Source organism: Drosophila innubila (genome assembly GCF_004354385.1).
Source record: "Drosophila innubila isolate TH190305 chromosome 2R unlocalized genomic scaffold, UK_Dinn_1.0 1_C_2R, whole genome shotgun sequence".
Classification (NCBI taxonomy): Eukaryota; Metazoa; Arthropoda; class Insecta; order Diptera; family Drosophilidae; genus Drosophila; species Drosophila innubila.
In genome coordinates, this window is record NW_022995374.1 from 7,294,068 (window position 1) to 7,320,056 (window position 25,989).

The window sequence follows — 25,989 nt, forward strand, 5'->3', positions numbered from 1 at the left end:
ATATGCACATAACTAACGGCCACGGCCAGTGCTCAGAGAGCAACAAGTAAGCAAAAAGTAACCGAATACAACTACAGTATATATTCGCTAACACGAGCACTCACAATATAATTGCCTATACATTTTTAGACTTAAAAGAAGAAAAAAAATCAAAGTGAGGATACAAATTTGCATTTGCAGTTTAATTGGTGTGTATCGTCAACTTCGTCCTTATATAAATTCACTTAATTTGATCTAATATTTTTCTTTCTTTTAAAATTTCATTGTTTTTGCTTCCATTTTTTTTCAATCTTATTTTGTTTTTTTTTAACTTAATTATTTGTTTGTTTTTATGTCTTTGATTTTCTTATTCTTACAAAAACATTCGTAGTTCGCAACTAATAAAATACCAATTTTTTAAATGATCGCAAGTTAAGTTACAGTTTTCACTTTAAATATAATTGAATTGCTTTTATCTGGGCAACAAAATATTGATAATTTTTAAATTGGCAATTTTATATAGTTAACAGACACAGTTGGACTACTTTATAAATTGGTCAACTTTATGAGAGAGTACTGTAAAAGCAACAACAGCAAACGGTAAAAGGCAAGCGACCGCAAACACGACGCTGGCAGCGGAGCCGACAATTGTATCTCTCGCTGAACAAGAACTTTCGATTTTTCATAATAAAAAGGTTACAACTAAATCTCTGGCCGTTTAGTCGGGTGAAGCAAATAAAAGCGGAGCGCGCGCGCATTAACGTCAACCAATAAAAGTTAAATAAATTAATAATCAGTAACAGAAACAATTGTACAACAATTCTATTAAACCAACAAAACCATAATTGTTAATAGTGCGTTATTTAGTTTTTTAGTTTAGAACTCATTGTATGCGCTAGTAAACCAAATTTAAAAAAAAAAAACAAAAACAAGAAAATAAACGCCAACTACAAAATTAAATATATACCTAGTATACAAATATCCTTTCTAATATAATTTAACAAAATGAAACCTCAAGTTAACGAACAAAATGGCAGCACTCAAAATGGCGACATTGCCACGGATGCTGCCAGTGTCGCCATGGATGCTGCCGCGATCTTGCCAGCAGCATCGGCAGCGGCAGCAACAACAGCTGTCGCCAGCGCTGGCGCCGTCGTTCCTGCCAAAAGTAGTCAACAGCTGAAACTGGAAATGCTTAACATAGGCAACGGAAATGGTAAGTGCGTCGGTGAGTCATTAAATCTGACTCAAAAGGATTGTATTGCTCGATCGTTTCCTGCTTCAAACAGTTATTTGTCCTCAGCAATGAATGGCATTGCAGTTTGGCTTACATCAGCTGCTTGCTATAAATATTTATAGCAAAAAGGAATTATGTGCTGTAAATTAACATAAGCTGTTAGCTATGAACATTCAAAGAAAAAGGAATTTTGTGCTGTAAATGTACATAAGCTGTGGCTATGAATATTTATAGTAAGAAAATGAATATGATTCATTAAATGAACAAAGACTTACAATAATTGTTAGCTATAAACATTCAAGGAAAAGGGAAGTTTGTGCATTAAGCAAAAAAACATAAACTTTTTGCTGTGAATATTTGTAGAAAAAATGAATTTTGTTAATAAATGAGCATAAGCTTACATTAGCTGTTAGCTATGATCATTTATAAAATAAATCAATTTCTGTGAATCAAACGGTGTAGATACGAGCATACCAAAAATAAAAAATTTTATGAACGTAGAAAAAGGGAATTTCGCGCATCTCATGAGTGTAGGCTTGAATAAGCTGAATAGCTTGGAATTTTGAAAGGGAATGTACAGAAATTTAAATCAAGCATGATTCACTTAGTCGTAATCAAATCGCTCTTTATTGAATACCAAGTATTACAAAAGTCACACAGTGTGATATTTCCCCAAAAAAAATAAACAATAATAATAATAATAAAACATATTTTATGTTACAAGCATTGTCGATCATCTAGACGTAATATATTTATTACGGGGTATAAGGGTAACATTAAACCAAGACTCGTTTCAGAGCAATAATGACAGCACATTTCATCACACAATTTGACTCAGATTCTTATATTGACCCTCTGGCATAGCTCTGATTTCCGTCGATGCTGGAATTCATTCATTATTCATTATGCCAATTGCACATAAACCGCAAAATGAAAACTCAAATTTCTACCGAAACAATATTTGAAATGTATTCGTACCCGTGTTCGGGCTCAAATGTACATTCAAATACATAATATACTGAATGATAACCACACAATGATAGTTCAAAAGACATAAAAAGACGGACATGATCGCAGTAGACTTATTGACATTGACATTGAAAGTTTGGCTTGACTTGTTTAATGCAGATCGGAAGATCTCGAGATTAACGAGAGCGTTATAGGTATGATAAAGCTTTTGTAACGTATGTATGTTATATGTACGTGTATGTGGCAGCATTTAAGCATTAACTCCTCGCCTTAATCCGGTATTTGGCCAAAAGCCAGCGGCTAGGCGGGAGTGCGGCCCGAGGCTAGACCTGTACTACTTTTTGAAGGTTAAAAGTATTTAATTGGACGCTCTGGTGTGAGTACGAATACCACAAGCACAAGCCGCCGTTTAAAAACAGTTTTGATTTGTCGGTTTTTATTTCTCATATTCACGCTTTTTTTTTTGTTTTGTCTTTTCGAGTACTCATATGTCTGTTTCTTTCATGTTTCACATTTGAGCGATCGCGGTCAATAAAAAAATAAATATATACATATAAAAAACAAAGAACGGCACGAGCGAATTCAAATTTAATAATTCGCTGCTGATTGTAAAATTAACTACAAGGAATTATCAATTCGATGTACAATCCTTAAAGTTCAAAATCGCCATAGCATTTAGGTTGTTAGTCTTTGTAGAATTCTTTAATGCGTAATTGTTAAAAGAGAATAAAACACACCTGCCCTGTGAAAAATGTTAATGATGATATACCTTACTTAATTACATTGCATTGCATTGCATGCTTATAATATTTGCCAACAGGTTGGCCTGTTCACTTGGCTAACAGTCACCGTAAAAGCCATTTATATGTGGCATTTACTAGATCAATTCATGATATCTCTCTTCTCACGTTCTTAGTGCTTGATGTTTTCAGATTGAGCATGGAACACATCATATAGAAATAGGGGCATATATTGAGGTATTACTGTAGTTTAATAGAATATAGGCAAAGTTAATGCCGATCTCATCTGCAGCTGGCTTTTTATCTATTTATTTATGACTTTGTGAGGTTTGTAACAATTTTTTTACGGAAGTCGGAATATATATCATATAACATAAGAAATATCGATGGAATTTAGTGTTAAACTTTCAAATCAGAATTTTAATACGTTGTACATGTTTTTACCAATTTTCAACATAAAGATGCAACTGAAAAATTAGATCGCAAATGAGTTTTTGAATAAGAAACTTTTATTTCTAACTATTTCATATTTTTCCAAAATAATTTCCATTTAAGAAATGGTATTTATATTTTGTAAATATTTTGTTTAAGTTTTAATATCTTCTTTTATAAAAATAAAATATTATTAGAAGGAATATATTTTATAGTTCATATAGCTAGGGTATTAAACCATCGGTATGCCAAAGATAGCTTTACTTTATTGCTGTATCCGTGTATGTTGAATAACTAAGCTTGATCTAGAGCTATGTCGCAGTACCAATCAATACTGTAGGTAATCCTAACTCTAAAAAAAAATCATTCAATTTGAAATCGCATACAAAGTTGGCTGCGATTAGCATTCTGAGAGATTCGGGCTGCATAAATTGAAAACACGAGTTGATTTGTAGATTCGGGCTCATTGACTTCTTCGGGGTCACTTTCGATAGAATGATAACTAAATAAATGCATACATAAGCCATACAAGTTAAGAAATAGAACGATTCTTTCGGAGCATTGGAAATAGGATTGGAAAGTCCTTCACTGGCTTCCCAAATAATATATTTTATTTGATTGCTGCAATATTGATATGTAATTTTGTGTAAGAACGCTGCTCCTATGTAATGTTCGGTGCATTATATAAAATTCCAAATTTTCGAGTTGAAACACAATGAATGATTGTGCCGAGGGTCTTTAAGAGAGGTTGTTACCTCTACATGATTGTCTCCTCCTCCAGCATGTATTCAGTGAGATCTCCAGGACCAGATAAAAGCGTAACTGGCACACGGTTCATTTGGGCCACCTTTTGACTGGGCCAGACCATGACATCGGCGCAGTTTGTTAAAACCATCACGTTAGTATTTTCCGTAGGCGTGCACGGCAAATTTGATTTCTTCTCATAGTCACAACTATTGGCCTTTCTGCGAAATCGAAACTTTATGGGCTGCGAGCTATCCAAGACTGTCTCCTCATCGAAGTACGGCGGTGGGCTAAGTTTGTAGACTGGATTGGTGATAGCTGGTCTTGTGAGCTGGCAACGAAAGAGAGACGGAAATATAATAAAATTGGAAGGAAAACAGTTGTGTATGGAATGCGCACTTCTTCTAACACCACAGAAGTCTTCAAACGACGACAAGGATCACAGATGTCCATTCCCTTGTCCCCCGCTGGCGTGGTGCTGGCACAGGGATCCGGCGGTGGTTGCACATCACTTTTCCTCTTCGCATCCTGGACAGGCTTCATCGGATCTCCGCCCCGCTCTTGGCATTGCCTCAGAAAATCTTCCTCAATGTCAATAAGTCGCTTCACGGCACAATCCCGTTTCAGGAAATTCTTGATAACGGACAGGTCACGTGGAACGGCGCCAATGACGTCGAAGTCGTCGCAGCGGAGCTTAATTCGATGAGCCATGCTGGAAGGAAATTTGGAATTTTGTCAATGGCAGTTGAGGGGATTCGGTTGTGTTCTGAGTGTTATATGAATGACTTACTGAGTGCTCTGAGTGCTCAAGCTAGGGTAAATAGAGAATGAAACTGGTATGGTATGCTGCAGTAGAGCGAACCCGACTATGGGAGACCCTGTACTTAAACAAAAACGTATGTCTATTATATTTTAAATATCAAATAATATGGCGTTAAATTAATTATACTAACCGAATATAGAACAAATTGTGTTGTCTTAAATGTGTCTATTTTTATTATTATTTGTAATTTGCTTTGTCATCAATCATCATAAAAAAATTTGAAATTTACTTTTTATTTTTAATTTTAAAAAAATCTTAGAAATTGCCAAATAAATACACCCTTCAGGTTTGTTAAGTACAGGGACTTAAAAGTTTCAAAACGAATCAGAAGCAAAGACAAAGAGCTAACCTTGGACAGAGTTTCGAGTTGGCGCCAACCACCGCCCACCGCCCACTGTCCAAACGCCCACAAAAGCAACAAGTTCGAAAGTCAACACTGCAATGCCACAGTTTAGCCAACACTGGACATCAAACTGTAAGCGTGCGCTCCTCTCTTCTCTCTCTCTCTCGTCACTCGTCGTTCGTCGTTCGTTGTTCTCCATTTGTTCGTTCCGTTGAAAGCTTTTAGCGCTCAAAGCTCTGCTTAAAGTTCTTATTAGCATCGCTGAGTCCAATTGGTAGCCAGTTGCCCAAAGCACTTTATAACGCAAACACACAGTGAAGTTAAAACCCGCTCTCAGCTTTATTTCAATCTAAACGTCCAAATTTTGTGTATTTAGATTTTTATTTTTTATTTTGGCCAATTCTATTTGCGAGCTCGGCTTTTTGTTTTGCACTGACAAACAGTAAAAGTTAAACAAATTATGAGTTTCACACGCCAACTTTCGGAAATGAGTGCCAGTGAATTGAATGATGCCATAGACGATACAAATTTTCCACAGGCTCACATCCTATCGCGTGGGCGCAACAACAGTGTCTGTTCAACAAGTAGCACCTCGGGCACCTCCTCCCTCGCGGACCGTGTGGTACCACCCCTCGAAGAGACGGTCGCGTCGGGAACAGCAATGGGAATGGGAATGGGAATGGGAACAGGACCGGGAGCAGCTGTTACATCGGATGAGATTGTTCCTACCACAAATCGCCCAAGGCTGATACTGAAGAGCACAACAAGCATACCGGAAAACGATGGTACACAACCGTTAACACCAATGACACCACGTACATCGGCGACGCCAGGTAGTGGGGTGATAAGGCGGGATTCCTAGAGGATTTTCAGTTATCAGTTATCAGAGTACTCGTATTTTCACAATTCATATTTTCTGATTAATTTAATGTGACACCTTTGATTAGCGCGTTAACCCTTACATGACCCCATATTTTAATTAGTCTGGTACGTGCGATTATGCTGCTAATTAATGATTTAATTCAACATCCAAGTTACCAAGTGGCGCCCGACAAACACAAGTGTTTTTTATACCCTAACAGAGGTTATTACAATTTTGTTATGAAATTTGAAATGGAATTAAAGGCGACAATCTGAATAGATATAGGCATGTTCGTCTGTTTCTCTGCAAAATAGTATCTCAGTTTTTAAAGATATCTAGATGAGTCTTGTTAAAAGTCTGTATTTTTTAGAATAGAATCGTTCGGTCGGTTATCAATCTTTAATTTGAGATATCTCAAACAATCTTTCTTATTTCTTATATCTTATTGATTTCCCAAGGAAATTTGGTTAAATAAATTTGGCTCCGCAAGGGCATCAAATCTTCGGTGAGCCCGAAATAACCTTACTTTTTTGTTTTTTTTGATGATAAGAGAGTACATGTGTGTCTCCCTCGATAGGACTGATACAAAAAAAAAACTTAAAATGTCAAAGGTTCAATTGAGAGTCGATTCGATTGAAAACGATTCGATTTGATTTTAGTTGATCTTGTTTTCAGTTTGATTTTGTTTATTTTAATCATCCCAAAACGTGGAACTCGGACCACCTCGGGTTTTTAGCTGCTTATCTCCCAATATTTTATTAATATTTTTAAGTCTATGTTTTATTTGTGTCGTTGTTTTTCATCTGATTACAGGGCATGAGAACTGCACTTTTCATCACGATCTTGAGCTAGATCACAAGCCCCCAACTAGGGAGGCTTTGTTGCCCGACATGGCGCGATCGTATCGCCTGCTTTTGGGCGGATTGGGAGAGAATCCGGATAGACAGGGCCTGATCAAGACACCGGAGCGTGCGGCCAAGGCAATGTTATACTTCACCAAGGGCTATGATCAAAATCTGGAGGGTAAGTTAACTGTCAACCAATTTGTATAGTTGGTATTGTTTAAAATAAACGTGGGCTTCTTCCAAAACGATAAATATACACACAATTAGCACCTGAGAGATGTTTCCTCTGCTTTTGTACCTAATTAGCAACATTTTAGTGATCCATCAACTTACAATCCTGTGTAGAATGCGTCATGAGTCGGGGGACTTCCAAGGCAGTTCCACAAAAACTTAAACACGATCGCAAACTAGTTTTCTGGGCAATGAATCACATGCTAAGCGATAAAAAAAAACGAGTAGTTGTACATACTTTATCTTTATCTATTGCAACTGAGGGCATCACTCTAAGTTCAGGCTGTCAAAGCTAGCGATTAGGGGTCGCTGATCCGTTATATATACTAGATATAGCTTGGCATTAACTGAAGAAGCTTTTAACAAACTTCTACACGTGAAGTGCATTAAGCTGAGCTTTTGAGAGGAACTCAATTGGGTCAATGTTTGCTTTGTCCGACCTGTTCTTAAGGGTTTACTCTCTATTCTATAGCGTTATCTGTTCTGCGTATATATGTTTTATAATCCATCTGTTTAATAGCTAAGTGGGTTTTTTGTTAAGGCGAATTGCAAGTATGCAGACCGGTTCTAAGTCTAGTCAATACAGAGAGCAGGTTCTACCTATCATTTAAAAACAAATAAGAACGTTATATTCGAATTTCCAACTTAAAGATACCCGTTACTCAATTAAAATACATATATTAGTCAATTCAATTAATTTTATGCAAACAACTTATTGCATATATCTAGGAGCTCCTGTTGTTTAACAATTCTATAAAGACATAAGTTGCGTTTTAATTAATCGATCTTTATTCGATTAAGTAAGTCGACTGATATTTACACAAAACTGTATCTGTATCTGGTATAATACGCTTCTATCCAACGATTCTAGAGCCTCTAGCTCTCATAGTACTAGATGGTTTTTATTAAATTTTATTTATGATTCATACGTATACAATATACCCTTGTATTTTACAAGTAACGGGTATTAAAATACAAAAATCTCGCAAAGTCACAGTCTTATTTTAATTGACCAGCAGGCGCAGCAACAACATTGTTAGACATTAACGAAAGTTATTCGCCTCGAGCTCGTTAAATAGATTTTTATCACTTACAAAGTTATAGATACATTTTAAATTAATGAATAGCGTCCATCCATGACTTGTGCAAAATTCACAAGAACAAATAAAACAGTTGACATTGAATATGCTGGTTTAACTGTGAGCACACTTACCATGTTTATACGGCAGCTTAAGTTGTTTTAAATGAAATCAAGTTGAGTTACACTCTATGAGTAAACACGCAAGAAGTGATTTAAGCCTATCCCTTTTTAATTCACTTAAATTGCAATTTAATCGCCTATCGATTTATAATTTATTATGAAATTAGCTGTTTCCTATAAAGCTGCCGTATACAACTATACAATTAAAACACTATAATAGCACAATTAGGTGACAGCTATAAACACTTAAAAAAAATTTTAATTTTAAAACATTTTAAAATGATAAGTTGTCGTTTTAAAAGAACTATGACATCGAAGTAAATATCGAGATCCAGAGGTATACATTTTTTTTAAACGAATTTAAAAAAATTTGGATGCCAAAACATGTTCAAAATGACATTCCGCTTGAATTTTCAAGATTTCAAAATCAAAATCGAATTCTAGCAAAAAATAATTTACGGTGTTATTCCCTGGTTGAAACTCAATCTGATTTAGCTGCCTTATAAACTTGGTTGCTGCTAATTGTCAGGAAACGCACTTAAACTTAAAGCACCGTAACCAGCTGAAAAGAGGGAGGAAGAAAACAAGAGAGAGAGAGTGAGAGTTAAAGGGGGAGAGAGTTCTGCTGTGGGCGTCAAGTGGGCGTAGCACTTGAAGCAACACGAAAAAGTGTGCAAAAGTCAAAAGAGTAGGCAGCATTTAAAGCTGAAGAAGTGAAAGCTCAAGCTCTTAAAGAATGGCCAACAAGTGGCGCTAGAAGTCACGCACACACACACGCACACACAGACTCACCGCTATGACTACGGCCATTAACAGTCAAGTGGAATCTTCAACTTAAGATTCAGTTATGCCATTGCATTTCATTGAGCAAATAAGTCAAACATAAAATATGCCATTCGTGAACACAAACATAAATCAAGTAGGATTCACTCTGAGATTGAATTTGTACAGTGCTGCCAGCTTGGTTGTAGGCAGAGACGGGCCCAGTCAATACTTTTTTAATGAATTTATCTTTTCATTAGCTTTAATAAATGTAGAGCCTATAAAGGTTTTTAAATTCTTATTTACGGAAATTAAGGTTATCAATTTATCTCTTTACTCAGATGTATTGAACGGAGCCGTTTTCGATGAGGATCACGATGAGATGGTCGTTGTCAAGGACATTGAAATGTTTTCAATGTGCGAGCATCACTTGGTTCCATTCTATGGCAAAGTGTCCATTGGTTATTTGCCATGCAACAAGATTCTGGGACTCAGCAAGCTTGCTCGGTGAGTCCAAAAAAAGAAGAATATAAAAATCAATGCACACTAACCGGCTCATTTTTATTATTTGTAGCATTGTGGAGATTTTCTCACGTCGCTTACAAGTCCAGGAGCGCTTGACCAAGCAAATTGCCGTCGCTGTGACACAAGCTGTGCAGCCAGCAGGAGTGGCTGTGGTCGTCGAGGGCGTGTAAGTACATAATCAAATCCATTTCCTAGCAAAAATAATAATTAAAATAAAAAAGTATTCTGCATCGGCCGGGAATCGAACCCGGGCCGCCCGCGTGGCAGGCGAGCATTCTACCACTGAACCACCGATGCTTGCGTTGGTTGAGTGGCTAACGTTTTAGTACTACTAACAGAATTGTTTGCCAATGAATGATTTTTGCAATTTGTTTTGCGCAATATTATTGTCATAATTAAATCACAATATCTAACTGATTACTAAATATTTTGTTAATTTCAGACACATGTGCATGGTGATGAGGGGTGTGCAGAAAATCAATAGCAAAACTGTCACCTCAACTATGCTTGGCGTGTTCCGCGACGATCCAAAAACGCGCGAGGAGTTCCTAAACCTAGTCAATAGCAAATAAAAAAGTTAGTTTTTGACTTGTGTAAAAATTGTTGAAATTTGAAATTTTAGTTTCGTTTAGCAAAAAAAAATTTAAAAAACGTACGAAAGCATCGCGATTTTTGGTGTTGGTAGCTTAATATTTTTATGTTCATTTTAATCGCAATTCAAGGCACATAATAAATAATATTTTTTATATACATATATACATATGTATACAAGAAGGGAACAACTAATGAGATATCATTGCAAACCGTTTAGGGAATTTACAATTAAGATACAAATTCGATAAAAATAATCTGTATACTAATATATAAATATACATATATTATTTTACAAATACATATGAATATACTTATAAAAATTAGTAAACAAATGGAATCGTTCAAATTGCATGTTACTATATACGAAAGGTACACACAATAATATTATTAAAAAAAAAAGTATGTACCTATTTCATTTCTGGATCAAAAATGAAATTTAAATTTTAAAGTTAAAAACGAAAGACAAATGCTCATCGTTATATAAATGTTGTTTCTCGCACTTAGTAAAATCTGCTTTATGTATACAATAACAATAAAAATAAAATATTGTTGAAAGCATTCGTGTTTTAATATTTCATAATATAATACAAAAATAAACCAGATATATAATAAAAAAAAATTTAACTTGTCAATACGTGACAACAAAATAAAAAAAAGTGTATGTCCTGTTCAAGAAAAAATTTATTCCAGTTGTGACCCCGACGTGAATCGAACACGCAACCTTCTGATCTGGAGTCAGACGCGCTACCGTTGCGCCACGGAGTCCTTGATGCCCGGGTAGCCAAAGGTGTTATAAATGATAAAAGCAAAACATTTTACGAATTTGCAGGACAATCGTTTCTTTTCGGCTCAGCTTAAATATACAAATACAGCACGAAATCTTACATGTAAGTATGTAAATAAAACCTTACTACGATATAGATGTATATTTCTGTAAGTCTTATAAGAATAAACTGAATTGCAATGTAAAATTTTAAATAACATAATCCTGTCAGTAGTAATAAATATGCACAATCCTTTATGGAATAATAGTGGAATTTTTGTGTATTTCACTCGGGAATTTTATAATACAATTTAAATAAAAGTTAATTCCTATTTCAAGCAGTTCATTGTATGAAATTACAACTACTTATTTATTTGATTCGTACAATTAAACTTAATTGGTACATACAGAACAAATAGCGGTGATTTTAACTTTGGCGTATATAAAATCAACAAAATGCATACATTTTTGTACAAAAGAAACTAGAACTAGACACCAAATATTAAGTGATGCACATTCTTATTACTGAAAGAATCTCAACGAAAAATATATATATATACTTATTAATTGCGTTTATTTTACAAATTGTACGGCTTTAAGGCTGCATCTGTGCTGTTAAAGTTAACCATCCAAAGGTGTTCCCAAATAGACCATCGACACTTCAGTGTTACCATAGACAGCAGATACCGTGGGATAAAGCTTCTTATCTGGCAAACCTGCAATTAAAGAAGATGCGAAATTTTCATATTAATATATTTAGCAGTAATAACACATAGAAATAAAATCTTACCTCTAAAAGCTACGCCTAGAAACTCGTAATTTTTCTCAAAGGACAGAGTATTATCATCGCAATCGAGTATGACGCGAATGCGTTCACCAACCTGATATTTGGGTGCATTATTTAATAACGGATAACTGCCCTGCATATCACCGTTGTGTAACAGATGGTTTTCAACCAGGTTCCAGCCCCAGCTCTGATCATCGGAGCCCAATAACGCCACATAGCCATGACACTGCAGAGCTGCCTCCTTTGTGGATATGCCAACTACGGCTACTGTTCCAAGTGGTCCTTCCCAAATCACTTCCCACGCATGACGACCTTGCCGGAATCCAATTTTACCTCGTGCCGCATCCGTACTTTGTGCTACCGGATTGCTGCCATAGAATGAATTGGTAACCAATGGATACAAACAAATACATATACCATAATCACATTTACCTACCGATGCAACGTGAATCCATTTGGCTTAATGTAGACATTGCGTGAGCGATCGTCGGGACTCCAAGCATGAAGATACGCCCGCAGTTTTGTTTTGTATGTGGAGACTGAGGAGAGGAGGTCGGATTTGACAGACTCCTTGGGAAGCTTGCGCAGACAATGCCATCGCCAAACATCACTGTTCTCATCGTTCAGGAAGTGATACCAACTCTTGCAGACTTGTGAACATCGACTCAAGTCATTGAGCTCCAAATATGAGAATATTGATTCCAAAACATTGTAATTACACAGCGGATCGACCATTTTGTTGTTGTACTCTTAATGTTTAGATTCGTTGAGTTCCCCTGATCTCAGCAGGCAATACTTTTGGCTGGATGTTTTGGCTTGCTTTTAGTTTGCTAAATTGGTATAGACTTTTCACTTAAGGTATAGTTAAATACCTGTTTTGTCATTTTATATTATCAATTATATGGTTTTTATAATACAATTTGGCAAAAACCGAGCTATACGTCCGTGTGTGTGTGTGTTTTGTATATGTATACAGATGTTCATTGGGCTGCCCATCTAGTAAAAATTTCTGATCTGGTTCGATTTGTTTTACCTAAAAAAAATAGGTAAGCTTCAGAAAACCAATATTCTGTATTTATTTTTTTTTTTTAATTAGCTTGAATTTTTAAAATATTTGCAACATTTTTGATCGAATTTTTTCAATTTTTTATATATTTTTTTATTAAATTTTTTAACTCCTGCCCCGAGGGCTGACGAGCTTCAAACCTTCATTAAAATGTTAGCCTTAATTTTATGAAGTTTCCTATTTTAAATATTTATCAAATTTATTCATTTTTATTGAGTTTTTTGCATTTTTAAATTTGCTTTTTTTTATTAGTGCTGGCAGTTTGGCCGTCAGTGGTAAGACAGCACAGCTGATTAGTCAATTGCAGTAAATTTGAACGTCTGGCAGCCTTAAAAAATGTTCTTGATCTCTTTTCTTTTCAGTGCCTATCTAATTTGGAATTCAATAGATTTCGGTATAATTGCTTTAATAACCTTTTCAGACAGGTGTTTGTTGTATTTAAAAGGCTCGCTGATTCGTGTATTTTCCGAGCCAGTCACAACAGTGTGGCATCCTCGAAACCAGCTTGTGGTAGTCGGACGATAGTTCTGCAAAGCTAGCGGTATGTGGAAATATCGTTTGCTAGCACAGATGACTTAAGCTATCGATATCGCGGTACCACTGACCAAGGTTGATTTACAGATGAAACAACGATAACAGCCAATGTTTGTTTACATTTGTATCCAGTTTTGGATAACGACGGATATTGAACATGATTTCTTAAACTGTCGATGTAGCCTCAAAGTATTTGCTTACAAATTGTAAATTGTTGTCAATTTTTGGAAAAGATGTTCGAGCAATAAAAGTTACTTAAAAAAGATTGGAGATGGTTCTTAGATAATTTAAGTAAAAGAGTAATATATTATTGTATAGTATGTTTTATCGCCATGACGTGCCAAACATTCCAAGACTTCTCACTTTGTCAAGAAAGTTCTGCTTAAACTAAACGACAAAGCTAAATTCTAAAATTTTTGTTTTTTTAAGACCAATTTATTTTATATTATCACAGAGCACACAAGAAATTAAATGTTGTAATTGTAAGTGCCGCTACGCTTACTTACGTTACACAGCACTACGTTCGATTGATGCGTAAATTTGGCGCGCCGACCCAATCAGCTGATAAACGCGGTGTCTGCTGTTTCGCTCGCACTCGCACGCTGGTCGTTTTCGTAGTCGTTGTCGTCGTCGTCCGTCGAAAAAACCAACGACTTGATGGAAATTTTATGCATATCGTGTTGCGATAAAAACGAACAATAATTAATTTCTAAAAAGTGCACAAGAAAGAACAAATTTTGTCCATCTTTTTGCAAAAAAGTGCATTAAAATCGGAACACTCTAAGTGTACGAAAAACGCCTCTGAAAACCCGCATTGAAACCATTTCGTGTGTGTGTGACATGAAAAAATGCGCTGCTGCTGGAAACAAAAAATGCGCTCGCCATTTTGACTCGAGCGACATCCAAATTTTTCACTTGCTGCTATCAAAATAAGCACTTTGAAGTTATCATTTGTAAATGCAATTACGCCCAAATATTAGCTGATCTGTGAAGTGTTGTGCAAAGAAAAATTAATACACGTGTTACAATTGTGCACCGAAAAATACAAAATATATCATTGGCCGCGCCACACAAATACATGTTCACTTCCATACAGTGAGGCTCACATACACGTTGCGGCTACGTGCTTGACTTTTGCTGGTATTGATACTTTTGGCGGCGTGTACCAGTGTGCGTTTCCCCCCAAGAAGCGCAATAACAACAATAATACGAAATAGGAGTGTAAGATCGTAAAAGGTAGTCGTCGTCGTCTTCGTCGTTGTCGGTCGTAGTAGGTAGCAATTTACCTGTGAAAAAAGGTTCAGGAGTTAAAGGTGCGGGGCACCTTGCAGCAGCAGCAGCAGTAGCAGCGACGTCGACGTCACTTCACCTGTCTCAGTCTACAAAAAGGAGTACACAGTATCAATTACAGTTTGGGAGCCCTGAAAATGGCGCATACCTCGACCCCAAATCAAACAACGAGCGGTGCGGTTAAGGCTGAAGAAGTTAATTATTTCTTTCGGGATGAGCACGGTAAGTGAAAGTAGGAATACAATTCTAGGCAATTGACTAAATTTTGCCTTAATGAATGCGTAACATTCATACATACATACTTTTGCGTATTTACATTTAGTAGTGGCGGGGGAGCTACTACTAACTTGCATGCTCGCACACTGGCGCGTAAACGCCATCTTTTTCTTTTTTCGGTTTCCTTTTACATACAATATTTATCGCTTAATACGCTTTAAGCGCGCACACAACGCCGAGGCAAGCCATCGGCAACAACTACAACTACGACTACAACGACAACTACAACTGCACAGCAACACGTCAAAAACAAATAATAAAAAAATAAAATAAAATCAAGTAAAATCGTTTGGTGTTGTCTGCTGCTGCTGCCAATATACAATCGCACTTCTATATATATACATATGTATATATATATGTCTATACATATATATTTATGTACGTATGTATAAACTGCCGGGCAGCGACAACCGCCACGCCGTTCGCCCAGTTGGCGCTCAGTCAAACACACACACTTTAACATTTTATACGGTGCTCGAAGACAACATCTACAAGATACTTCTACTTCCCCAGTTTATATATTTTATTTTTTTTATCTCCAAACAGCTGATAGCAGCGCTGCAGCCGCCGGCTGCGCAGCCACTGAGGTTTACCTCGAATGCACACTTTTATTTTGTTTCTCTGCATAATAAATGTTTAATTCAATAAAATATGACGGAGCTAAAGTAGAATAACTTAAACTGCGTGACATTTTGCAATGTGTTACAAAAGCTAGGCAAAAAAAAAACACAGATACATCACACGCACACAATCACAGATACATCACAGTGCCCACATACACACGCACACATTCGTGTAGATAGAAAAAAGTTGAAGCCCAAAATGGGCAAACACCAAACATGTGTAGCAGCGACTGCGCAGCGACGTTGGCGTCGGCAGAGATGTTGTTGTTATTGCCGCTCTGTTGACCATCTTACGTACATACATACATACGTGTGTGTGTGTGTGAGCGCATGTGCTGCTTGTATGAATGAGTGAGCAGCGTTGACAGCGTCGTCGACAGCGCCGGCTAACCGGCCTGCAAGCAACACTGACTGCAGAGCATGTTTGACAGTAGTTAGGATAGCTGTGACTCATTTGTAGGTGTGTGTGTGTATATATGAGTGAGTGAGTGTAAGTCTTAGTTGATATTTTTAGTTGCGACCTTTTTTTTTGCGGTTTTCCTGTTTATTCATAAGCTCAAACATAAATACATATATCTACATATATTTATTTGTATCTTATTTGGCCAGTTTGCGTTAATGTTTAAATTATGCAAATGTTTTTAACGCAGCAGGTGAATAATTAGCATATCTAAAGATGTAACTCAATTTGCTTAGAGAATAGACGATTCCAGTCAAGTTTCAGGGTTGGGTAAACAGCAAGATCACGATATTTCGATTTGCTTTTGTCTACCTACAGTTAGTCAGGTAATTGTTTTGACGAAATACTATGTTAATATGGTTGCTTTTGTTTTAATTTTTTTTTAACTAGTTGAAATGTAAATTATGAAATAAATTAATCAAAAACAATTGTTTAAATTTAGCCAAAACAATTACTTAACATACTGTACATCCAATGATACGAGTGCATGTATGTATGTGTGTGTGATCATCACGTGTTGTTCACTATATGAATTTAATGATAATACTCGTACATCCTTGCCAGACGACCGCATTTTGTTCACCCTCACAACTCCACCCCATGTGAAGCATTGAGAATTCTTTCGTTTTCATTTGTTCTTTTCTCCACACACATACGTTGGTGTTGTTGTTGACGACTTTGTTGCTTATTATTGTGTTGGTTTTGGTTTGCGCGCTATTCTTTCGTTTCCTACATTCGCCGCAAATGAAACAGTAAAGAACGACAGAAACAGCGACGTCGACGGCGCTGCATGCAGACATGTCAATGTGTGTACGTGTGTGAGTGTGTGTATGCATTTAAATTGAAGCTTACCCAGCAGAACTTTGAAGCGTGAAAAACATACATACGTACTTAATCGCACTTTTTTATTAAATAAATATTGTTAATTGTTGTTATATCCAATGACAATAAACTTTTATTTTTTAATAAAAAAAAAATATCATAATATTTGTTTATAAGCTATAACTTTTAAACAAGAGTCTTTCTTATATATCTTCGCTCATATTCAAGATAGACACTTCAAAATTGCAGCACCTATTAATTAGATTTTCCCAAATCTACGCCGATATATTCCCTGTTTAGATAAGAAACACGTAGAAACAATTATTCGCTATCAATTAACTAACTGCTATAATTGTCCATATGTTATTTAGAAGCAATTGTTGTTACATGATCATTTTTTAGTTTTAATTAGATCCATTGTTATATATATAATAAATAAATGCCTTTATCTGCAATAAACAAATATTTAATAACTTTACAAATATTCCAGGTGAAATCGCCAAAATGCTGAAACCAGTGCAAGTGAAGCATGAATACATGGATCACCCAAAGTCCAATATGGTCTTTCCCAGCAGCTCGGCTCGCAACGGCGGCGGTGTCGGCGGTAGCAGCAGTAGCGGCATCGGAAATGTGTCCCGCATGTCAACTGGCACCTACAGTCAACTGGCAAGTCCAATTGGTCTAAAACGTAATCAATTACTTACCTTTCTTCTGATCATCAACAGAGCACAACGAATCAGGGACAATTTATACGTCTACAAGACGGCTATATAACACTTCCAAAAACCGAAAGTAAGCGAATCAACACAGCAGTTATCAATTGTATTTAAAAATGTATTTAATTGTTTTTATCAAAAACAGATACTTCATATACCACAGCTGTGTCAGCGCAGAAAGGCAGTGGTACTGGAGGAGGGGGAGGCGGAGCTCGCGAGGTGGTAAGTAAACAACATCGCGACGTTTCCAACTGCTCTCGATTCTCTGCGACAAGATTAACAAAAATACTATAATAATATTTTTTATTTAAATTTTCTTTCCAGATAAAGAGCGAGCGATATGTAAAATATTCGCCAAATAATGCCATTAAAATGAAATCGAAACTGTAAGTGATTTACTTAAAATAACACTTAATTTTTAAATTCTAAATAAATAAATAAAGCTCATTTGTGAATCTAAAGTAAAATTTGCATAATTACACTTATAAATGATTTTAAAAGTAAAGTTATTTGAATAGTCAACAAGTAAATGGTAATTTTAAATTTGGCTGTATTTGTATTTTTTAGATACCAAGTACTAAAAGTCGATTGTTTAAGTTAAACTGTATTTTTAATCGTTTGTCTTTCAAATTGTATTTTTAGGCACGCCATACAGAGCAGTCCCATGGACTCAATGTCCGCCTCCTCATCGTCAGTGCAAAGGAAACGAAAGCCGGATAAGGCGGGCAAGGGTCTGCGACACTTCTCGATGAAGGTGTGTGAGAAGGTGCAGGAGAAGGGCAAGACAACATACAATGAAGTGGCTGATGATTTGGTAACCGAAGAACTGAAGAACAATTCATATGATACCAACTGTGATCAAAAGAATATCCGGCGTCGTGTCTACGATGCGCTCAACGTACTGATGGCAATCAATGTAATTTCCAAAGACAAAAAGGAAATACGTTGGATTGGCTTGCCCGCCAACGCAGCCGAGGTAAGACCATATCTAAACTTACCATATAAGGACTGTGTTAACTGTGCTTTCTCTTTGCAGCAATCTATGGCTCTGGAGGAAGAGAACAATTCGCGCCGTGAACGCATCAAGCAAAAGAGTGAAGTGCTGCGTGAATTGGTCATGCAACATGTGGCATTCAAGGGTCTTGTGGAGCGAAATAAACGTGCCGAGAGCCAGGGAGCGGTGCCATCTCCAAACTCATCCATTCAGCTGCCGTTCATCATTGTGAATACGCACAAATCGACCAAGATCAATTGCAGTGTCACCAACGACAAGTATGTTCACTTAACGTGCTTCCTTAGCCCAATAATAAATGCTATTCTTTGCGTTCTTTTCTAGATCCGAATACATATTTAAGTTCGACAACACATTCGAAATGCACGATGACATCGAGGTCTTGAAACGAATGGGACTTTTGCTGGGTGAGTGTGCACATCAATCTTTGCTTGTTGTTAATGACTTTTATATAATTTATTTATTGCAATTTTCCGCAGGCTTGGATAAAGGCGAGTGTACGGCGGAGAATATTGAGCGTGTCAAGGCATGGGTGCCACCAAATCTGGCCAAATATGTTGAAGGTGTGTATTCGTATGACAAAAGTGCAATTAAATACACGATTAAACATCATCATTTTTAATTGTAGCCTACGGTACTGGTAAAGTAGTTGATCCGATGTACGATTCGGATGACGATGACAATGACTTTAATTCGTACCTCGAATTAACCAATGAGTCTCAAAGCTTTGCACAACACACACAGCATACCACCGATGTCGAGTTCAAATCGGAGGTGGACGATGATGAGCTCGAGGAAGACATTGATTGAGCTGACGATGAAGCGAACGTGTCGTGGGCGATGGGTTCTCCGGCGGATACTGGCGATGTCAGCAGCGGCTACGCAGAGGATACATTTCGTTTTACGTTTATTAACGCTTTGTTGGGATTGCCACGCCCATTCGGTTAGGGTGGACAATTTCTTTCATTTGTCGTTCTTTACACACACACACAAGCACACACACACACAAGCATTACACAGCTTTGATTTTGTTTGTTTCTCAATGAGACTTGATTATACTTTATTTTAAGTATAAAACATTTAATAATTATATACTTGGCGTTCAGTTTATATTTGTATTTTTGAAGTATATTTTTAAGCGCAAAAAATTTAAATTAATGTTTTATTTAAGCCACAAAAAATATTGTATTTTAGTGAAAATATACGATTAATGTCTGTCTTCTTTTAAGTTGTTAAACGAATTCTGCTTAAACAAAATTATTAGGATGCGATCAAATGTTTTAAATGAAAGTTCATCTTGAATGTTGTAAATGTAAAGCAACCATTAAGAATACTTCATACTGTACACACCAAATCTTGAAATGACAGCAATAAAGAATGCAAATATTTTTAGAGCGACAAGTTGCAGTTCAAACTGTTGACAAAAGCATATGAAATATGTTTATTTGCCTAATATTAATCACCATTTAAGTTTAATATTAAAACCGTTGTTTCACCTTTTCAAATTCAATTCTCAAGAATCGTTCAGTTAGAAAACAAATATATTTATACAAAAAGCTATATATATATAATACATATACCTAAAAATAAATGCAAAAATAATCGACCTACCTATTTAGTAATAACAACTATTAATGCATCGATATAAATCTAGAATTTATATTTATATATTACTGAAATTAATTCAAATGAGAACAAATGCATACAAATTAGTAGAAAGTGAAAAAATGTACATTTAAGAGTCGAGCAGTAGTTGTGTAATAAAATTTAAAATACATATTTCATTTTGAAAATGGGATAATCGACAAAGAGCAAATACAAAATGGATAAATATACAACAAAAACCAAGTAAATAGATAATAAAGTGAATACATATTGTAAAATATGAATTAAAAAAGTCAAATATGGACGTAAGTCTTTGAAAACGAATTGGTTTGGTTCATTTACATGGAAAAGAATTTTATTTTTGATTTCAATAATTTATTATCATTATAAGTCGCATTGAAACGATTCGGGTGATTTCTTTTTCAATACAACAAATTCAAAGCAAATTAAGCTAATGGGGGTGCTTTTACGGAATGTTTTCTTCAAATTCCTGCCAATGACTATTGCAACTGGGAAATATCAGAAACTTAAAAATTATATAAATAGGCAAAATAACATTTAAGAAGTCACCACTTTTCATCAATCCGATTGGACGACTTATATAAAAGTATAGGATATCCTTTGGCTTAACGCTAAATTTAAGGTGTTTTGAGACGATCCCTTCAAGCAAAAGCATCGTCTAGGATCGTTGTGGCCGTGGATGGTGGACCCAGCGGTTCCTGCTGCTGTGCAGCCAAATTAAAGTCATAATTCATTTGTTGATCGAAAGGAGGCGTGGGAAATGCATTTGCAGACAGATTCATCAGTTCGGGCTGTGGTTGCGTTGGCTTAATGGGTTCCTGTCGCTCTTGCCTTATTTGCTGCGGTGATTTGACGTAGTTAATCGGTATTATGCCCGAGTTCTGTCCATTTGTTGAGGCGAGAGCCCAGCCAGTGTTGAGGAGTTGAAGGGTCTGTTGAATTTCACGCGGTGCCACTTGAATGCTCTGTCCGGCGCGCAACGTCAACTCACTTTGATTACGGGCCTGGAAATCGTACACAGCTTGCGTGTGGATCGGGGCGGTCCATTTGGCGGGATCCCGAGCTGTTTGGAATTGGGCGATTAAAATTGAAGGTATTAACAATAAATAAAATGAAAACGCGCTTGCTTATCTATACAATTGACTAGCTTTATCTGGCTGAGCTGGGTCAGTGCAAAGTGCTGAGATAAGATAAACAAGACGTTCAATGTACGCAAACATACCTTCCTCCTGCGCTGTATTCGTCACGGTGCCCAGCAACTTCATGATCAGGTAGGGAGCAGTGAAGATGAAACTAATGAATGCCAGCACTGGCCAAGGAGATGTGCCCTTGCGAGGCGGACGTGGTGCATTGCCTTGGTGTGCACTATTATCGTTCAGAGCTTCGGCAAACGCCTTTTTAAAAGCTTCTGAAGAGGGATCTAAATTCGACAGGCGAAGCCAATATAGGATTCTAAATGGAGGACATAATTAATTTAAATTCTTCAAGATTGCTGTATGGAACTTACTTTCTGTAAATCCAGTTTAAGCCTCGAAAGATGGCAAACGATGCCCAGAACTGGCTAAACACGCTGCGCAGGCGACCAAAGTTTGCAGCCACGCCGAGAATGGCACGAAAGGAGCTCGTTAAGGCAAAGAATGTGGAATCCAGCATTGAGGCAATGTTGGCAATAGCCGACACCAACGATTCGATGCTTTGAAAAGCCGGACGCGAGCTTGCCTCGGCCATTTGTATGAATCGCTGCTCTGGATCATTGACATTCGGTCCGCCAAATCTGTTGTAGGCACCATAGCCGCCGCCAAATCCACCCATGCCTCCCATACTGCCATATCCACCGTAGCCACCATATCCGCCGAAACCGCCTGCACCGTATCCACCTGTATTGTAGCTGCCAAAACCTAATCCGTATCCTCCAGCATTTCCGTAGCCCCCACCATAGCCACCACCACCCCCATATGAACTCTGCTGGAAAGGGGACTGCGGTACGGGTGGCGGGGCTGCAAGGGATCTCACGTTACCGTATGGCGTTGTGAGCATAGGTGAATCGTTTATCACAGCACTTCGCAGATTGTTGTTGTCGCCCATGTTGCTGAAGAATAACTAACTTTAATTTTATGAACTTTGGCCTAGCAAATAAACGTTGATTTTATTTTACCTGTGTACGTAAACTTGTTGCCACTCGGATAGCTGTTTACTTATCTGATGTTTTATGTGGGAGTATATTTAAAATTTTACTATCTTGCCAATTAATTGCAATATTTATTTTATGAAAAGCAACAGAAGAGATTTTAATAACTTTTTCTTCTTTTTTTGTTACATTATCGATACTTCGATACCACCAATGTCGATAGCAGATGTAAGTCCAATGCGATATTTCCTGAGGCGATATATATGCGAAATCTATCGATTTAAAGCTAGTGTTTGAAATAACGGTAAATTCTGCAAAATTTTTATTGAAATTGATTAACAATTTATTGGAAAATTTTGAAAATATGTGCAATTTATGTGGGGCATACCATTTTGCAGGTTTAATATTTGTGATTTATCGCGGGCAATATTTTGAAAAAAGTGGCAACTCAGTAACTCATTATTAAGCTGTCAAAAGTATCGAATATAAACAAAACTCAGTGTGTTATTTTTTAAGGACGCAGTCAACGAACTTTATAGGAATAATTAAAATTGAAATATAATCCAGCCAAAATGGCTAACAGCAAAGAGATGTGCCTACGAGAATGGGCGCCACTTACAGAAATGATGGAGCTTATCCCAGCAGCACGGCGGGGATTCTTTCCGTCCAATCTAAACATTACTTGCGTGGATGCCATTGAGGACTTCCTGGCATTGGGCAGCGACGCGGGAATCGTGTTTTGGTATAATCGTCGGTCTGGGGAAATGCAGAAACTTAAAGCGGAGGTAAGCAGTGGGTTCGCTGACAACTATGACTCACATTAAGCTTTGCGTGATGGTTAATCATTATATTTTCGGTTCATCCCCCATACCAAAACGTAGGTATCTACACGTATAACGTGCGTGAAGATAGTCAATTCAGTAGAATATATGGTTGCGGCTGGAAGCGCTAACGGTCAAGTGAGCGTTTTTCAAATACAAAAGGAACTCCCACCGGATTTGGACTTGGTAGCCCCTTGTACACGAAGCAAACCTATCGAACGCTATACTATAAGAGATTTGCATCGCTGTGTGGTCAGTTGCTGTGAGTGGTCAAAGAATGGCATGAAGCTATATTCGGGAGACCGACAGGGTGTCGTTGTACTCACTGAATTCGATTATCAAGCGGTAGGTAAACAATAATAATCAACACTTTGTGTAATACTTATACTCTTAATAATCCACAGCACTTGAGCAAATCTTTGGAGATACTCAGCGAAGCCTACGAGATTGTACAGCTGAGCGTCCATCAGAGCTATCTACTTGTGGCAACTCTTTATCGCTGTATCGTATGCCGCCGTGATGTCCAGACCAACAAGTGGCACATCACTCAAGTGGGCAGAAAAGATCGAAAGCAACTCATCGACTGCGGCGGCGTATTCCTAAAGAAAGCGATAACAAGCGACAATGTCCCGCAAATCATCTGTGGACGTCCTGGATTGCGTTTTTGGATTGCCGATGCCCTTGGCAATGTTTCAAAGACTATAATCTTTAGCGATGCTGTGCTGCAAGGTCCAGCCTGGGAAATACCTCTGCTAAATCCCAAGCCACGTAATCAAGTAGCAAACGGAATTGATCCTGTTGCCAGCGGTAGTGATGCATATGTGGCTAGCAGAAACTTTCGTGAAATGAATTTGTACGACGGACAGGATGCACTTTTGGTTACCCATGACGATTCCACATTATACATTCTAAATCTGGAGCGTCTTAAAGTTGAAGCTGTGGCACGCGGATTTCGAAAAATTTTAGATTTTTGTGTTTGTGGTAAGGAGATATTTGTCCTAGAAGGCGAGCGGTCGCTGTTACGTTTGGCACCGCTTCCCGAGCGTCCCAACAAAACAGCCAAGGTTATATTCAATCCATTGCTGCCGCCTCCGCTGCCAATGCTGGGAGGCTCCCATTACTCCATGCTAGAACTGGAATCACCGCCAGAGATGCAGCCAACGTTGAACAGCGCCGAGGAGTGCTTTGAGCTGCCGCCCATAGAAAAGCTGGATTTGAATGTGCCTATTGAGATGGCCGTTGAGTCGCCGTTGACGCAGCAAAATCGTCGCTTGGAAATTTTTCAACGTATTGGTGAGATGGACTTTGATCAAACCATTCTACATACAAGCGGCACAGTGGCCCATAGAAAGCGCAAGGTATCGCAAGGTAAGCAAAGCGCTGCTGCTGGAGGAATTGTTGAAATCGGACAAGAGACGCATGAACATAAGATGCCGATGACCAGCGCTGCAACGCTTATGGATGCAAGTTACTGTCAAATGGAGAAGTAAGTATTAGTCATCTTTCCCTACAGGAGTTTCAACAAAAAGTACTTAGCAAATAATGTTTAAAATTCCATGAATATTGTAAGACTTTTAAGTTTCATGAAAATATGTGCTAATTAATGTTTTTTTTGTATCTTTTTGTTGCAGTAACGGTTTGGCGTCACCATTAGATATTAAAGCTGCTTTTATGCAGCATTTGCCGGATGCGTTGACTCCTACAACATTGCAGAAAACGATTGCAGAAAAAGCTAAAACGTTGGCAGCTGAATTAGATTTACCAGAGGTGCACTTAGCTCCGGTTAATGTGGAGGAATTACGTGCCAATCAAACCCCCCAATTAAGCGAATCGTTGATCAACTGTTATCCCACCAGGCAAGAGACTGCCGATGTACAGACCACGCCGTCCAATGAAATAGAACTGAACAATACCAAAGATTATATGGTTGGTCAGCCTGTTGATGGTCTATGTGCGGGCACCTCGAAGGCCCCGATGGCGCCTCTGAAATTTGTTAAAGCTCAACCAAATTGCGCAGAATCACAAAAGCAGGATTATACAAGTTTTCTGCCTGATTTTCGGTGCGCAGGCGATCCATTTATAAAGCAGGAGCCACCTACTACAGCTGATTCTAATACATCCAGTGAATGGGAGTTTTTGGATAACTGAAACCATGACAGTCCAGTAATATTATTACATTCAAATGTAAAAATTAGTTAAGTTTAATTTTCGCTTATATTGTTGTTTAAGTTCTGTGCACAGTTTAATATTTTTTTCTTTTGTTCTCTTGTAATTTTTGTTAATTTGGCATTTTTAGTTAAAAAAAAAAATTGTGCTTGTGATGTGTTAATATTATTAAATTAAAACTTACTGTAAAAAAATATTAAGCATAAATAAGCTAACTAGTAACAATAATTTAATCTAAGTCCCATGGTTTTAACCACTTTTGTGAAATGCACCCAGGCAGCTTACTATAACTTAGTTTTATTATAACTTAGTTTGCCTGTAATAGATTATTGCATGTAAGCCTAAGAACGTTTTACATAATTAAATAAAAATTAATATATAATAGTACATCAGCTTCAGATGCAGGAAGTGAGAACCCGCTGATAATACCACACATGACTTGACTAATCAGAATCATGTGTATTTTCTTATTTCACTATCGTTGCATGTGAGGGAAACGAGACGCCCACAAAAATGTGATTACCGTATATCACATGGGAGATTAATATAGTGAACCCTTAAGGACTAACAGATCATTATTATACACTGACAACTTTGTTAATATACATTTAG

The 25,989-nt window shown here is 37.2% G+C and overlaps 6 protein-coding genes and 2 non-coding genes across 14 annotated transcripts; 3 read left to right on the forward strand and 5 right to left on the reverse strand.

Moving 5' to 3' along the window:
* The first annotated feature begins 969 nt into the window (after nucleotides 1–969).
* On the forward strand, nucleotides 970–10,845 carry LOC117783884 (GTP cyclohydrolase 1). 4 transcript variants are annotated; one of them, XM_034621449.1, is made up of 5 exons: nucleotides 970–1,195; nucleotides 6,943–7,152; nucleotides 9,510–9,675; nucleotides 9,743–9,859; nucleotides 10,136–10,845. In XM_034621449.1, the coding sequence occupies exons 1-5, from the start codon at nucleotides 985–987 to the stop codon at nucleotides 10,263–10,265; spliced, it is 834 nt and encodes a 277-aa protein (XP_034477340.1). In that variant the 5' UTR covers nucleotides 970–984; the 3' UTR covers nucleotides 10,266–10,845. The 4 variants fall into 4 exon arrangements, with proteins under 4 accessions (XP_034477340.1, XP_034477339.1, XP_034477336.1 ...); XM_034621445.1 differs by lacking the exon at nucleotides 970–1,195 and adding an exon at nucleotides 5,593–6,100; XM_034621447.1 differs by lacking the exon at nucleotides 970–1,195 and adding an exon at nucleotides 5,596–6,052.
* LOC117783885 lies at nucleotides 3,802–4,875 on the reverse strand. Its single transcript, XM_034621450.1, has 2 exons — nucleotides 4,501–4,875; nucleotides 3,802–4,432 (listed from the first exon to the last, which is right to left on the reverse strand). Exons 1-2 carry the CDS (start codon nucleotides 4,810–4,812, stop codon nucleotides 4,115–4,117), a joined length of 630 nt encoding a protein of 209 aa, XP_034477341.1. The 5' UTR covers nucleotides 4,813–4,875; the 3' UTR covers nucleotides 3,802–4,114.
* Nucleotides 9,920–9,990, reverse strand: Trnag-gcc. Its single transcript has one exon. It is a non-coding gene; the product is annotated as a tRNA-Gly (tRNA).
* A 135-nt stretch (nucleotides 10,846–10,980) lies between the features above and the next one.
* Nucleotides 10,981–11,052, reverse strand: Trnaw-cca. The gene has a single exon. It is a non-coding gene; the product is annotated as a tRNA-Trp (tRNA).
* Nucleotides 11,053–11,396: 344 nt separating this feature from the next.
* Nucleotides 11,397–12,790, reverse strand: LOC117783620 (F-box/SPRY domain-containing protein 1). 2 transcript variants are annotated; one of them, XM_034621102.1, is made up of 3 exons: nucleotides 12,274–12,790; nucleotides 11,841–12,205; nucleotides 11,397–11,766 (listed from the first exon to the last, which is right to left on the reverse strand). In XM_034621102.1, exons 1-3 carry the CDS (start codon nucleotides 12,570–12,572, stop codon nucleotides 11,672–11,674), a joined length of 759 nt encoding a protein of 252 aa, XP_034476993.1. In that variant the 5' UTR covers nucleotides 12,573–12,790; the 3' UTR covers nucleotides 11,397–11,671. The 2 variants fall into 2 exon arrangements, with proteins under 2 accessions (XP_034476993.1, XP_034476994.1); XM_034621103.1 differs by having other exon boundaries at nucleotides 12,270–12,394.
* Nucleotides 12,791–13,996: 1,206 nt separating this feature from the next.
* Nucleotides 13,997–19,624, forward strand: LOC117783317 (transcription factor Dp). The gene is made up of 10 exons (XM_034620678.1): nucleotides 13,997–14,949; nucleotides 17,399–17,574; nucleotides 17,634–17,700; nucleotides 17,770–17,846; nucleotides 17,949–18,010; nucleotides 18,267–18,600; nucleotides 18,661–18,896; nucleotides 18,961–19,043; nucleotides 19,116–19,199; nucleotides 19,265–19,624. Exons 1-10 carry the CDS (start codon nucleotides 14,865–14,867, stop codon nucleotides 19,444–19,446), a joined length of 1,386 nt encoding a protein of 461 aa, XP_034476569.1. The 5' UTR covers nucleotides 13,997–14,864; the 3' UTR covers nucleotides 19,447–19,624.
* A 950-nt stretch (nucleotides 19,625–20,574) lies between these two features.
* Nucleotides 20,575–22,582, reverse strand: LOC117783318 (probable peroxisomal membrane protein PEX13). Of its 3 annotated transcripts, none has more exons than XM_034620681.1 (4): nucleotides 22,418–22,582; nucleotides 21,770–22,362; nucleotides 21,485–21,714; nucleotides 20,575–21,325 (listed from the first exon to the last, which is right to left on the reverse strand). In XM_034620681.1, exons 2-4 carry the CDS (start codon nucleotides 22,345–22,347, stop codon nucleotides 20,904–20,906), a joined length of 1,230 nt encoding a protein of 409 aa, XP_034476572.1. In that variant the 5' UTR covers nucleotides 22,348–22,362; nucleotides 22,418–22,582; the 3' UTR covers nucleotides 20,575–20,903. The 3 variants fall into 3 exon arrangements, with proteins under 3 accessions (XP_034476572.1, XP_034476573.1, XP_034476570.1); XM_034620682.1 differs by having other exon boundaries at nucleotides 21,770–22,366; XM_034620679.1 differs by having other exon boundaries at nucleotides 21,770–22,351; nucleotides 22,418–22,581.
* Nucleotides 22,583–22,885: 303 nt separating this feature from the next.
* On the forward strand, nucleotides 22,886–25,466 carry LOC117785202 (WD repeat-containing protein CG11141). Its single transcript, XM_034623112.1, has 4 exons — nucleotides 22,886–23,175; nucleotides 23,272–23,556; nucleotides 23,616–24,697; nucleotides 24,843–25,466. Exons 1-4 carry the CDS (start codon nucleotides 22,963–22,965, stop codon nucleotides 25,357–25,359), a joined length of 2,097 nt encoding a protein of 698 aa, XP_034479003.1. The 5' UTR covers nucleotides 22,886–22,962; the 3' UTR covers nucleotides 25,360–25,466.
* The last annotated feature ends 523 nt before the right edge of the window (nucleotides 25,467–25,989 follow it).